This window comes from Moschus berezovskii, chromosome 8, assembly GCF_049115385.1.
Source record: "Moschus berezovskii isolate FMDL1 chromosome 8, NW_MosBer_1.0, whole genome shotgun sequence".
NCBI classification, from domain to species: Eukaryota; Metazoa; Chordata; class Mammalia; order Artiodactyla; family Moschidae; genus Moschus; species Moschus berezovskii.
The window spans coordinates 88029000-88044094 of NC_142467.1; the positions used below are offsets into that span (position 1 = coordinate 88029000).

The 15095-nt window shown below is 40.4% G+C and overlaps 1 protein-coding gene across 1 annotated transcript in view; it reads left to right on the top strand.

The window, feature by feature from the left end:
• The first annotated feature begins 403 nt into the window (after positions 1–403).
• Positions 404–15095, top strand: part of SLC27A6 (solute carrier family 27 member 6) — an 87260-nt gene continuing 72568 nt past the window's right edge. Inside the window, exon 1 of the mRNA XM_055430666.2 lies at positions 404–1778. Coding sequence (XP_055286641.2) covers positions 1253–1778 — 526 coding nt within the window. The 5' untranslated portion in view covers positions 404–1252. The remainder of the gene's footprint in view (positions 1779–15095) is intronic.

The following is a 15095-nucleotide window of genomic DNA, read 5'->3' on the forward strand; positions in this document are numbered from 1 at the left end:
CAAGGCACTCTAAGGATTGAACTTTAGTATAAATGTCAATACCAGCCTACTAATATAAGTTTTCAAAACTACTTTTTGTATAACCGCAAACTCACTTTGTGATGTTTTATGAACAGAGAGTTCAAATATTCCTGCATCTGTCCAATTCATAAATATCTTTTTCGTCGCCTGTTTCCCTGTTCCCTGCCTATCCTCCCGCCCCCGCCGCCCCCTCTCGCCCCCGCCCCCCTGCTGGCAGCTTTAGTTTTTCTTTTAATACTTCCCCTCGCCTCTGTAGCCTCTAGTTTAATTTCCTTTATTGACCATTTATGGAATGAATGAACTCCCCGACCGGGTTCCAGGAGCCTGGCTGCCCACTGCCCCACGCCGTGCTGCTTTCCCTGCTGGGACTCGGGTCGCTGCACACCAGCCAGTGGAGGAAGGGCCGAGGAAGCTGCTCCAGCGACCGCGGTCGGAGCAGGGTTGGCCCGGCGCCTGGTGGCGGACGGGAAGCGAGCCCCTCCGCTGGGGCTCGGAGGAGAGATACCCCAGCTCAAGAACCTAGAAGGGGAGCTGCGATCCGCGTAGGAGGCAGCTTTTCCAGCTGCGCGGCGGTCACCTGGGAGCAGCGCGAGGACCCATCCCGCCCGAGGGGAGCCCAGGGGGCGCTGGGCTGGGGCGCTGGGCTGCTGAGCGGGGCACAGCCGGGGCAGCGCTGCGGGCCCGGGGATCCCACAAGACCTGGGGAGACCCTGGACGGAGGCGTGGCCCTGACACCCTGCACGGTTCTTCAGGATCGAGGCGGGAAGCCGCTGCGTATCTCAGTCTTGGCCACCCCAGCTTCTCTCGGCTCGAATTCAGCCTCCAAGTTGCAGACACCGGACAACATCTGCCCCCGAGGGTGGTGGGGTACGCTCAGGAACTTGAAAGGCACCAGGGACTGATCCAACCAGCCCGGAGAGAACTGGTAGGTGCCTCAGAACTCCGCAGGGCGCGGCCTGCCGTCGGGGTTCAGAAGTCACTGTGTGCCGTGCTGCATTCCTCGACACCCCCCGGAGGCCCCTGAGCTTATCTCACGCTCTAACTGCTCATCCGCCAGGTGTCCTAGGCCTTCTCCCCAGCATTCTTTGGAGCAACTTCTGTTTAGAAGACTTTTGACTCAGTTTCGCAAGAGTTCTTCTCCCTCCCATAAAGGTTGGGGCGAACTGCAGGTGCTAGCCCTGCACACTGCCGACTGGTGGTCTCGGCAGAGAGGTGCCCGCGGGAGGGAACAATGGCAGAACCGGGATCTGGGCTGCCTTCTGGTCTTGCGGCCTCCACGTTTCTGCCGTGGCTAACAGGACTAGGGGCTGGAATGGTCTTCCTGAGCTTCTTGCAGAAACTCCTGTACCCTTACTTCTGGAGTGACCTCTGGTACCTGCTGAGGATGGTTCGCTGTGGACTTTGGACAAAGAAGCACAGACAGAAAGGGGAGCTAGTCACTGTCCTGGAAAAATTCCTGATCCAGGCCGAGAAGCAGCCCCAGAAACCTTTCATCATCTACGAGGGAGACATCTACACCTATGAGGATGTGGACAGGAGAAGTAATAAAGTGGCCCATGTCTTCCTGAACCATTCCCCGCTGAAAAGGGGTGATACTGTGGCTTTGCTGATGAGCAATGAACCGGATTTCATTCACGTGTGGTTTGGCCTGGCCAAACTGGGCTGCGTGGTGGCCTTCCTCAACTCCAACATTCGATTGGTCTCCCTCCTGCATTGCATCCGCAGTTGTGAGCCCAGGGTCCTCCTGGTGGGTGCAGGTAGAGTATGGGAAATGATCTGCTTGAGCAGAATGACAGCCCTGCCTCCTATCCCACCCCCACCCCGCTCCTTTTTTTTAGAACCAATTAGCAACTAGTATTCTGGGTATGTGATGAAGTGTGGATGTTAAGGGTACAAGTGGTTTAATTTCCCCTTCCCTCACTTCAATCACTGTTGTAGATGACTATCAGGACAGCTTCTGAAGAGCTTTACTGAAATCTCAGACTTTTCTGAAATCTTATTATTTTAGCAAAGGGACAGGATGAGTCTAAGGGGGCGCATTTTACTATTCTTGATACCTTCAGTGAGTACAAGAACACAGAGAGAGAGAGAGCTTGATAAGTTCTAAATTTTGTCAGATCTGACAAAATTATCTGATGTGAAGGAAGACGATCCTGTTTCTTTGTTGAATACCTTCTGCCTCTAATAGTAGCACTATCGAGGTTGACTGCCTTTGCAGAAGAATCATGTTTAATTAGAAGTGCATGAATTCCTGTCTTCATGTCTGCTCTTATTCTGCACTGCCTGCAAGCTAGGATTTGCCTGGCAAAGTTGGACTCCCACCTCCCAGCCAGTGGCAAGCTCTTGGCAGACTCTCAGTCTCTTTCTCCCCCATCTCCTTACCCCCCCCCCCCCGGTGCATCATTTTATTTTTCTTTCAGTAAGTACTGACCTTCTTCCTTCCCCTTGGATTTAGGTTTTGGATATGTATACTGACAGTGAACTATAAAGAAAAGTTTTTGGTTGAGTGCCTGACTAATGAAGAACCTAGGATGATAAGTTGCATAACAGGGGAAGCAAAGTATGAAAATTGATAACTTATTTGGTATAATCTAAGTGGTTTATGCATATGTTTCTTTCATGAGGGTAGGAAGGTAGAGGATCATGGCAAAGACCTTAGTGAAAATATTTAAGTATTTTAGGTTAATAGATACATTCTGACACCTCATATGGACTTTTCAGATGACACTAGTGATAAAGAACCTGCCTGCAAGTGCAGGAGACATGAGACGCGGTTTTGATCCCTGAGTCAAGAAGATCCCCTGCAGGAGGGCATGGCAACTCACTGCAGTATTCTTGCCTAGAGAATCCCGTAGACAGAAGAGCCTGGTGGGCTATAGTCATATAGAATCTTTAGATTCACAGAGAAATATGGGGGGGGGGGAATCTACATTTATATACATGTGATTTATAAAGTATAATACTTTGTGTGTACCCTTTCTTATATAATAATTGTATATCACATTAAAATGAGTTAGCCAATATATAGTAAAAAAAAAAAAGAGGTTATTTATTCAAGGCTTTCACTGTTTCATTTGTCCTTCCAGCTCAATTTGTGACTAGATGAAGCAAAATGTTTGTTATTTTTCATTTATGATCATATTTTTAATGGAAAGGCATTTTATTTTAAATATAGCAGTGTGTCCATGTCAATCCCAGACTCCCAAATGTGTCTTATTTCTCTTAAGGACTGATTTTATCTTAAATTACTGGAGTGGAGAAACCAGAAAGCCTCTCTTGTGGTTTTTCTTAAAAAATTCAACAGTCATATCCTCCAAGATTGAAATTCAACTCTTCACCTTGGAAAGAGGTTAGCTAGTGTGATAACATTTCTTTGAACTGCAGCGATAAGTAGAATAAAGGAGTCACACAGAGTTTCCATAACATGGTGAAACAGTGTTTACCTCTTGTGCCACGGGCAGTGATAATATGAATACAGCAGGGAAAACTATCATAGTTCATCTTTGGATATATTCTGACATTTTAGTTGCTCATTCTAATTTAGATTGCAGTTTCTGGAGCAAATCTAAACCTTAAATTGTGCAAAGAAATTAGTAAAGTCATAAATTCTCTTTAGAAGAGCAAACTAGAAGGGCCACAATATCTCTGAAAAGATTTCTGTGGCCATGATGTTGAGGTCAACCTGAGAAAAGTCCCATTTCCTGTCTCCTGAAGTGTGTAGGGCTGTTTAACTCTCAAAATAGTTTTCAGATTTTGGTGTTGACTGAGCTGTTGCCCAATTAGGACCAATTAATTTTGAAGTTTTACTTGTGCCAGCTTTTGCTTTGCTTGCCAATAACTAATTGCATTGTTTCCTTGTTTTTGTTTTTGCCATTACCAGACAAGTTTTGCATATGAAAGCCACATTGGGATGCTGGAATTTTAAGCCAAACATGTTTAATTACTTTGCTCAGTAAGTAGGTACCTTAATTCAACCTTAAATCCTAGTAACAGTTCTTTATAGTACACCTCCAAAATATATAAATAGCATATGTTTCTTTCAAAGAAGGGACAGTTCCCTTTTAATTAACTGCTAGTTTTGTTTTGTTTTGTAAGACAGCATCAGTCACTTTTCTGTATTTGAAGCTTTTACCCAGAAAACTGTATTCTTGGCATCTTGAGTCTAATCCATGAGCAATATATATATAGTTTTTAGAACTTTACATTTCAGAATTCTTAAATTCTCATTGGATGTTTCTAATGGAGATGTACTATTAAATCCTTATATCTCCAGCAAGAGTGTATTGAAGTAGAAAGACCAGACAGTGGTTTAGATAAGCTGGACAGCCCCAGGTCTCAGTTCTGTTCTGCCTCTTCTTAATTGTGTGATTGAAAAACAAGGTCCTCAGCTGCTTTGAGTGATACTTTGCTGTGAACTGGTGATAATACCATCTCCTTCATAGTGTAATTCTGAGGATTAAATGGCAGAGTTTTGGTAAAGTGACTAGCTGAGTCACTGCTGCTGCTGCCAAGTCACTTCAGTCGTGTCCGACTCTGTGTGACCCCATAGATGGAAGCCCACTAGGCTCCCCCGTCCCTGGGATTCTCCAGGCAAGAACACCGGAGTGGGTTGCCATTTCCTTCTCCAATGTGTGAAAGTGAAGTCGCTCAGTCCTTAGCGACCCCACGGACTGCAGCCTACCAGGCTCCTCCATCCATGGGATTTTCTAGGCAAGAGTACTGGAGTGGCTTGCCATTGCCTTCTCCGGCTGAGTCACTAGTGCATACAAAATAAATCCTTGGTGAATTGAATAATTGCTACTATCATTGTAAAGTCATTGGAGGCTTTTACTAAGGGATTTCACTTGAATTTTGATGCTACATTCTAATTTGGTATTAGCTGCAAAAAAGACTAGTAAGTCATCTGTTTGGTCCAGGACCTTTAACACTTTGCTATGTTTTAGGAAAATTCATAAGTTATATAAAACCAGTGTCAAACAAATTTTATAGGGAGGCCAGATAATGTCCATGGTGGTCCGTGGTGATAGATGACATTACAGTCATGACAGTTGCCTGATAGTTCTGTCTTCAGAATAAGAATAAACCGTTATTCTTGCTCTAGTTATTGCTAATAAAGATATCAACATTGGCATTTAGTCAAGGCTGACTATGTAAAAGGTACACCCAGTACCTTTTGAAAGGCAAGTGCACAGCTGTATTTTAGAAACTGAGAGGGGAAGAAGTTCACCTAAGGTCTAGGGTGACACAGCTTAGGAGGTGCAGAACAAACTCAGAACCTAGTCTCTGATCTAAGACTCTGCTGTATTATACATTATCGCCCATTGGTTTCTGGGGCTGTTAATCACCTTTTGCTATAACCATGAAAAAATTGCATTCCAGTTATATAAGTATAGTAAAATTAAAAGTTGCCAATGTTAAGATGTCAGGTTTTTCATGCTCCTATCACTAGAAAAAATGTAAATGCTTATAACACTACTATTCCTTTTTCTCAGTCTGAAGACTCAAAAATAGTTGCAAAGAAGTGTTACTGTATTTGTGTAGTTTGATTAGAAGATGTGTCAAGTGGCATCCCAACTTTCTCTGGAAAATTTCAGCACTTATTGAATATTAAATCATCTTAGATCAAACCTAGTCCTATCCCCCCAATATTTCAACTCTGATTTTGCTAACCATGCCTGTGGCCAATATTATCATCTACCTATATAGGCTTTTCTCTTTACTCAGAACAAACATAAAGTGTTGAGATATTTGTATGTAGTATTTAAAAGTTTATGTAATCCTATCCTTTGACATATTTAGCAATAATAAATAAATCTCTTCCATTTTTAGAGCACTATGTAAGTAATAAAGTGTTTTTGGACACATTGCCTTATGTCACCTTCACCGCAGCCATAGTCTAGTTCTAAAGAGGAGGGAAGCATGGATTGGAGCGTGCAGGTACTTTTCTCAAGCTCGTGGATTTAGGAGAGGCAACGTGGGAACGGGAGCCTGGATTTTCTGATGTTGAGCACATCGTTGTCTCTGGCCCCATTTCTGCTCCTGCCCACTTCCTCATGTCCGTCTCTCGCCTTTCTCTTCCCTTCCCTCCAGGCCCCTTCCTCCGCCCTGCTGCTTTCCCGTAGCTCTCTCTGTCATCTTCCATCTGGTCATCTACTTGGTTTCAGTAATTTTCCCACCAATCCTCTTGCCTCAGGCACTGTGCTCCATGGCTCTCTTAGTGACTTAGTGGAATGGTAAAGATGTGTTTGCCAGATCACGTGGAGGTACATGTGCAACTTGGAGGAACTGGCCAAGAGTTCAGATGTAAGCTCTTTGAGCTGAGGAACTTTGTTCTGTTTGCTGCTAAATTCTTAGAACTTAGTGTAAAAGAGATGCCCGATAAGTAATTACTGCCTGGATGAATGAACAGGTGATCAAATGACCTAATGAAAAACTTTAAGGTACACAAGGGGCATTCGGTAACTCTACTTACTTGCCTGTTTTTGCACAGGAATTGTCCCTGTGCTGTTCTTCTGGTAGCTGATTTTGGCAGTAGATATATCAATGAGTTACTGGTTATGTTATTTTATATAAGTGTTGCTAAATGTTAGAATCATGACTCCCTGAAAGTCAAAGAATTTTAAGCTTTGTAGTCTTTAGTTTCTAGACTTAGTATCCACAGAATTTCAGATTTACTTGCATTTTTGTGTTTTCTGGGCTCAGCAGTAAAGAATCTTCCTGCAGTGTAGGAGACACAGGAGACATGGGTTCGATCCCTGGGTTGGGAAGATTCCCTGGAGAATGGCATGGCAACCCACTCCAGTATTCTTGCCAGGAAAATCCCATGGACAGAGGAGCCTGGTGGGTGAGTCCATGGGGTTGCAGAGTCGGACACAGCTGAAGCAACTGAGCATGCATGCATTCATGCATGCGTGTATTTTGCACTCCTTTCTCAGTGCAAAATCACATATTAAATCATTATAAGTAAATAACTGAAAAGTATGTATTAATATTACCCTGGACCTTTTTACTTTAGATTCAATAGTATGTTGTGTCTCAACCTTCTGGGAAGGGTTTTGTTTCTTTTCACAAAAAGTACACTCTTATGTCAGTTCTCTAAACTTAAAATAATGCGTGCAGCATTGCCCTGTCCGTTTTCATGATCTGTTGCATTCACACTGTGCAGGGGCAAATGTTCAGTTAACAATTGTCAAATTGTCCAGTTAACAATCAAACCACTGTAATTCTCCAAATGACTTTCAACCGTAAAGACATCTGCTTTTCAAAGACCAAGAGGAATAGTTAGAGGAAAAAAGAAAAACCCTTTACGTTCTATAGAAAGTAGGACATATTCAGATAGATGAGATGTGGCTCATGTGAACCTGTATTATTTTATCCATGTACTATGCTAGCCTCGACATCTCTATTTTCATTTTCAAGGCATTTCTATACTTTTATGTAGAGTAGAATGAATGTCTGTTTTGCCTTTTTTTTCCTCCCATTTTAGACTCAGCTACGACTGAAGTGACTTAGCAGCAGCAGCATGTCAAGGAATACCTCCATTCCGAAAAAAAAAAAAATATATATATATAACTAATTTTGATTGTTCATGGTTTACTAGTTGGAAAAGGTAGTATTCTAAGAATGATTATTTTCTTCACTGATCGTGAGGATACTGACCCTGGAGTTCTTATATACAGTTTATGTTGAACATGTGTTTGCTGTAAGGGAATGAAACTTGAATACTGACCGGAGCAAAAACAATTTAAACAGGGACTGTGCCTCCTCAGAGAAGTGGCAAGGCCGAACTGGAAAAACACACATCTGAGTAATAATTATTTATTGGAAATAGGATGTGTTGAAATAACAACAAATGAAGTATTCTACATTTTACTTTCTTGCACAATTTTGCCTATAATAAATATACTGTCTATGCCCTAAAAGATATGGGGCACAGCTGAAAATGAAACCCAGAAACCCATTTACAAACTTGTGTGTACGCATTCAGAGCAGTTAATAAAATTGCTTCAGGGAAGAATATGTTATCATGAATGAAATACTTATGCACTTCCTAGGGCTATTATTCGGAGAAGGCAATGGCACCCCACTCCAGTACTCTTGCCTGGAAAATCCCATGGACAAAGGAGTCTGGTAGGCTGCAGTACATGGGGTCGCTACGAGTTGTACACAACTGAGCGACTTCACTTTCACTTTTCACTTTCATGCATTGGAGAAGGAAATGGCAGCCCACTCCAGTGTTCTTGCCTGGAGAATCCCAGGGATGGGGGAGCCTGGTGGGCTTCCCTCTATGGGGTCGCACAGAGTCGGACACGACTGAAGCGACTTAGCAGCAGCAGCAGGGCTATTATTATCAGTGAACTATTATTTGTAAAAATAACTGATACATTATTGATGATGAGATTAGTGTCTGGCCTGATAAGAACTATTGTTATCTGCATCATGATATATGTTGCTTTAGGATTGCTTACTTAAGCATCAGTTTTCTTAGGCACCAAAACCTGCCCAGGTGTTCTGTGAGAAACCCATTGAGCTGCTGTTAAGCAGCAGATTGGTAGTTAAGAGCATGTGATGAGATCTACAATTTCAATTTGGTTTCTGTGTAAATACTGCTTTGCAGTATGGAAATCTCATGTTAACGCTGTGTAGTCTAATTTTATATTAGTTTTAGTAATGCATAAAAGTTTATTTCTTTAATATAAATTTATTTTAATTGGAGGCTCATTACTTTACAATATTGTAGCAGTTTTCGCCATACATTGACATGAATCAGCCATGGGTGTACATATGTTCCCCATCCTGAACCCCCTTCCCACCTCCCTCCCCGTCCCATCCCTCAGGGCCGTCCCAGTGCACCAGCCCTGAGCACTCTGTCTCATGCATCGAACCTGGACTGGCGATCTGTTTCACACATGATAATATACATGGTTCAATGCTATTCTCTCAAATCATCTCACCCTCGCCTTCTCCCACAGAGTTCAAAAGTCTGTTCTATACATCTGTGTCTCTTGTGCTGTCTTTCATATAGGGTCATTGTTACCATCTTTCTAAATTCCATATATATGTGTTAGTATACTGTACTGGTGTTTTTCTTTCTGGCTTCCTTCACTCTGTATAATAGGCTCCAGTTTCATCCACCTCATTAGAACTGATTCAAATGTATTCATTTTAATGGCTGAGTAATATTCCATTGTGTATATGCACCACAGCTTTCTTACCCATTCATCTGCAGATGGACATCTAGGTTGCTTCCATGTCCTGGCTATTATAAACAGTGCTGCGATGAACATTGGGGTACACGTGTCTCTTGCAATTCTGGTTTCCTCTGTGTGTATGCCCAGGAGTGGGATTGCTGGGTCTTTTGGCAGTTCTATTTCCAGTTTTTTAAGGAATCTCCACACTGTTCTTCATAGTGGCTGTACTAGTTTGCATTCCCACCGACACTGTAAGAGGGTTCCCTTTTCTCCACATCCTCTGCAGCATTTATTGCTTGTAGACTTTTGGATAGCAGCCTTTCTGACTGGCGTGAAATGGTACCTCATTATGGTTTTGATTTGCATTTCTCTGATAATGAGTGATGTTAAGCATCTTTTCATGTGTTTGTTAGCCATCTGTATGTCTTCTTTGGAGAAATGTCTGTTTAGTTCTTTGGCCCATTTTTTGATTGGGTCGTTTATTTTTCTGGAATTGAGCTGCAGGTGTTGCTTGTATATTTTTGAGATTAATTCTTTGTCAGTTGCTTCATTTCCTATTATTTTCTCCCATTCTGAAGGCTGTATTTTCACCTTGGTTATAATTTACTTTGCTGTGCAGAAGCTTTTAATTTTAATTAGGTTCCATTTATTTATTTTTTCTTTTATTTCCAATATTCTGGGCAGTGGGTCATAGAGGATCCTGCTGTGATTTATGTCAGAGAATGTTTTGCCTATGTTCACCTGTAGGAGTTTTATAGTTTCTGGTCTTATGTTTATATCTTTAATCCATTTTGAGTTTATTTTTGTATTTGGTGTTAGAAAGTGTTCTAGTTTCATTCTTTTACAAGTGGTTGACCAGTTTTCCCATTACCACTTGTTAAAGAGATTGTCTTTTCTCCATTGTATATTCTTGCCTCTTTTGTCAAAGATAAGGTGTCCATAGGTGCGTGGCTTTATCTCTGGGCTTTCTATTTTGTTCCATTGACCTATATTTCTGTCTTTATGCCAGTACCATACTGTCTTGATGACTGTAGCTTTATAGTAGAGCCTGAAGTCTGCAGATGCTGATTGCAGCCATGAAATTAAAAGACACTTACTCCTTGGAAGGAAAGTTATGACCAACCTTGATAGTATATTAAAAAGCAGAGACATCACTTTGCCAACAAAGGTCCGTCTAGTCAAGGCTATGGTTTTTCCCGTGGTCATGTATGGATGTGAGAGTTGGACTGTGAAGAAAGCTGATTGCCGAAGAATTGATGCTTTTGAACTGTGGTGTTGGAGAAGACTCTTGAGAGTCCCTTGGCCTGCAAGGAGATCCAACCAGTCCATTCTAAAGGAGATCAATCCTGGGTGTTCATTGGAAGGACTGATGCTAAAGCTGAATCTGCAATACTTTGGCCACCTCATGCGACGAGTTGACTCACTGGAAAAGACTCTGATCCTGGGAAAGGTTGGGAGCGGGAGGAGAAGGGGATGACGGAGAATGAGATGGCTGGATGGCATCACCGACTCTGTGGACATGAGTTTGAGTGAACTCCGGGAGTTGGTGATGGACAGGGAGGCCTGGCGTGCTGTGATTCATGGGGTCGCGGAGAGTCGGACACGACTGAGCGACTGAACTGAATTGAACTGAAGTCTGACAGGTTGATTCCTCCAGTTCCATTCTTCTTGCTCAAGATTGCTTTGGCTATTCAAGGTTTTTTGCATTTCCATATAAATTGTGAAATTATTTTTCTAGCTCTGTTAAAAATGCCATTGGTAACTTGATAGGGATTGCATTGAATCTATAGATTGCTTTGGATAGTATACTCATTTTCACTGTATTGATTCTTCTGATCCGTGAACACAGTATATTTCTCCATCTATTAGTGTCCTCTTTGATTTCTTTCACCAGTGTTTTATAGTTTTCTATATATAGGTCTTTTGTTTCTTTAGACAGATATATTCCTAAGTATTTTATTCTTGTCGTTGCAACGGTGAATGGAATTGTTTCCTTAATTTCTCTTTCTATTTTCTCATTATTAGTGTATAGAAATGCAAGGGATTTCTGTGTGTTGATTTTATATCCTTCAACTTTACTATATTCATTGATTAGCTTTAGTAATTTTCTGGTGGTGTCTTTAGGGTTTTCTATGTAGAGGATCATGTCATCTGCAAACAGTGAGAGTTTTACTTCTTCTTTTCCAATTTGGATTCCTTTTATTTCTTTGTCTGCTCTGATTGCTGTAGTCAAAACTTCCAAAACTATGTTGAATAGTAGTAGTGAGAGTGGGCACCCTTGTCTTGTTCCTGACTTTAGGGGAAATGCTTTCAATTTTTCACCATTGAGGATAATGTTTGCTGTGGGTTTGTCATATATAGCTTTTATTATGTTGAGGTATGTTCCTTCTATTCCTGTTTTCTGGAGGGTTTTTATCATAAGTGGATGTGGAATTTTGTCAAAGGCTTTCTCTCCATCTATTGAGATAATCATATGGTTTTTATTTTTCAATTTGTTAATGTGGTGTATTACATTATTGATTTGTGGATGTTGAAGAATCCTTGCATTCCTGGGATAAAGCCCACTTGGTCATGATGTATGATCTTTTTAATGTGTTGTTGGATTCTAATTGCTAGAATTTTGTTAAGGATTTTTGCATCTATGTTCATCAGTTTGGCCTGTAGTTTTCTTTTTTTGTGGCATCTTTGTCAGGTTTTGGTATTAGGGCGATGGTGGCCTCATTGAATAAGTTTGGCAGTTTACCTTCCTCTGCAATTTTCTGGAAGAGTTTGAGTAGGATAGGTGTTAGCTCTTCTCTAAATTTTTGGTAGAATTCAACTGTGAAGCCGTCTGGTCCTGGGCTAAAAGTTTAAAGTTAAATGTTTGCCAGTGCTTTAAGAGCTATGAGCAATTACCTTTGAAAATACCAGTTTGTTTTATGTAGAATAAAGTAATTTATGGAGTCGGAAACTGCAACCCACTCCAGTATTCTTGCCTGGAAAATCCTATGAACAGAGGAGCCTGGCGGACTACAGTCCACGGGGTCACAGAGTCAGACACGACTGAGTGACTGAGCACAGCACAAGATAATTTAAAAATAATGTCTGTCAGTCAGACAGAGAAACACATGGTATCATATGGTATCACTTATATGTGTAATCTAAAAAGTGATTCATATAGATTCAAATGGACTTATTTACAAAACAGAAACAAATTCAGAGACATAGAAAACAAACTTATGGTTACCAAAGGGTAAAGGAAGGAAGGGATATATTAGGACAGTACTATATATAAAGCAGTTAATCAGCAAAGTCCTGCTGTATAGCATAGGAAACTACATTCAATACCTTATAATAAGCTATAATGAAAAAGAATATATATGTATGTATGACTGAATCATTTACTATACACCAGAAACTAACACAGCGATGTGAATCAACTATACCTCAATTAAAAAAAAAGTTTTTAATGCAGAATGAATAACATAATTCACACTAATGGTATATTCAAGGGATATATTGCATTTTTACTCATTGATTTCATAGTCTCAAGAATTTGAATGAAACATAGCAATGGTATACAAACAAGAAATTAATTTGAAGCAGAGATCATAATTTACCTCTTTTTATGCTTGCAACCCCACCTAAACCAGTGCATGTGAGAAACAGTGTGTATTTCTTGGAAGAATCTATTGCTTTGAAAAGAGAGATTCAGTCTTCTCCTGTGTTGTAGACTTTGTTAAATCTCATAGAATTTTCATCTGTCTCAATTTCTTATGGTAATTTACTGTTAATACCTGCACCTACAGTGGATCCCATGAGTTGCGTTCCATATCCAGCACCTTTGGTTGTGTGCCAGGCACAGCTGGTGAAAGGGTAGAATAGGACAGCCATTAGTCTTTTGAGGTGCTTACAGTCCTGTGGCTTTCAGTGGTAGGACACTTCACTAAGAGTAAATCTTCACAAAACACAGCCAAGTCTTCATGAAGTATTTAAACAAAAGCTATTTTTTGGGCAAGAATAAATATGTAAAATTTACTTTCAAAGTGACACTAAAACTTGCCATTTTATCAAGAAAACCTGACAGTGACAAGGAAATAATGATCCTTTATCCCTTACAAGATTTTTCAAATTTCTATCTCAATTTTCACTCTCCTCATCCATAATTCCTACCACTGTTAAAGAAATAACTTGTTTAGATAAAATTCTGTTTGTTAATTCTAAATGTCTCAGCTAAGTCAATTTCTTTATAATGTAGGAAGGAGATTAAATCGTATCTCCTCTGATTCCTAGGAATCCGCTCACTTCCTTTTTCTTGTAAAGGTCATCACTCTTAGTAAATACTATGATTTTTTAGATTCTACGGTTCCAACAAAGATTTTGATCCAGAGTTAATCATATTGTAATTTTCTTGTCACCTATTTTGCCAATTTAGGCACACATATTATTCAGTTCAATTCAGTTCAGTCGCTCAGTCGTGTCCGACTCTACGCGACCCCATGAATCACAGCACGCCAGGCCTCCCTTTCCATCACCAACTCCCAGAGTTCACTCAAACTCAGGTCCATTGAGTCGGTGATGCCATCCAGCCATCTCATTCTCTGTCGTCACCGTCTCCTCCCGCTCCCAACCCTTCCCAGCATCAGAGTCTTTTCCAGTGAGTCAGCTCTTCACATGAGGTGACCAAAGTATTGGAGTTTCAGCTTTAGCATATTATTAAGAATATATAAAATTTGTCTTGTTAGTTTACAGTTCCAGGTGACAGATTTGAAGTTAAGGGAATGAAATGGGTCAGTTCAGACTTGTATTTATACATTCAAATTGCCAGAAAGAATCATTTAAGCAAAATCTAGTGCTAAAAATTAAGAGAAAATACAAAGTCCAGATCATTTGCTTATCTTGCTTTTTCATTTATTTATGACTCATCCTTCCCCCAGCATTCCTTATGATTTTTTCACTTCTCCTTCTTACCACAGCAATCTGTATACAGCAATATGCTGTGTATGCTCAGTAGAAAAAGATTTTTCTCTGGAATCTGACATCTTATTTTATTTGAATTTGTTAAAAAATAAAAATTAATTCAAAAAATTTCAATCGCCAATTTGCTTCCCCAATCCTAACATATCAACTCCTTACCATTTTTTGTGTTTTCTTGTGAATTTCCTAGTCCAATTTGACATATCTCTCTTGCTGTTTCTTTGTAATCAATATGGATTATAGATTTTGAGGAGGTAAATCATGAGTTTTTTTCCAAATGTTTTGTATTTATAGTAGAACTAAGTCAGGGCTGATAGATGGCTTTTTGAAAGAACCAGACACTGCTTCACATTTCTAGAAAGATGTTTAATGCAGCACCCTGAATTTAACTTTAAAATAGAATATATCTAGTGATTATTTTTTAATTCTTGTTTACAAATTATTTTTAAAAAGTACTTAGATGGACAGGTCTATAATTATGTGGACTTCACCATTCTGACCAGGGTATATTTTACATTTAGTTGTATTTTTTATCATTGGCTTCATTTATGAGGTAATACATAGATTTTAGAGTTAGTTAGACTTAGGTTAGACTAACAGTTCTATTCATCAACTTGTGACCTTGGTTGAGTTAGCTTCCCAGGGCTGCTGTAGTAAAATAACACAAACTGGGTAAGCTTAAAATACAAAAATTCATTCCCTTTCAGATATGGGGACTAAAAGTACACAATCAAAGTGTCTGCAGGCCCGTGTCCCCTCTGAAGGGTGTAAGAAAAAAAATCTTCCCTATCATCTTCATAACTTCTGGTGGTTGCTGGTGATCTTAAGCATTCCTCACATTAACTCCAAAAGTCCACTGCTTAATGTCCCTGTGGATGTTAACATAGATTTTAAGGTAAATAATGTAGCACTCAGAAATCCCTTTTA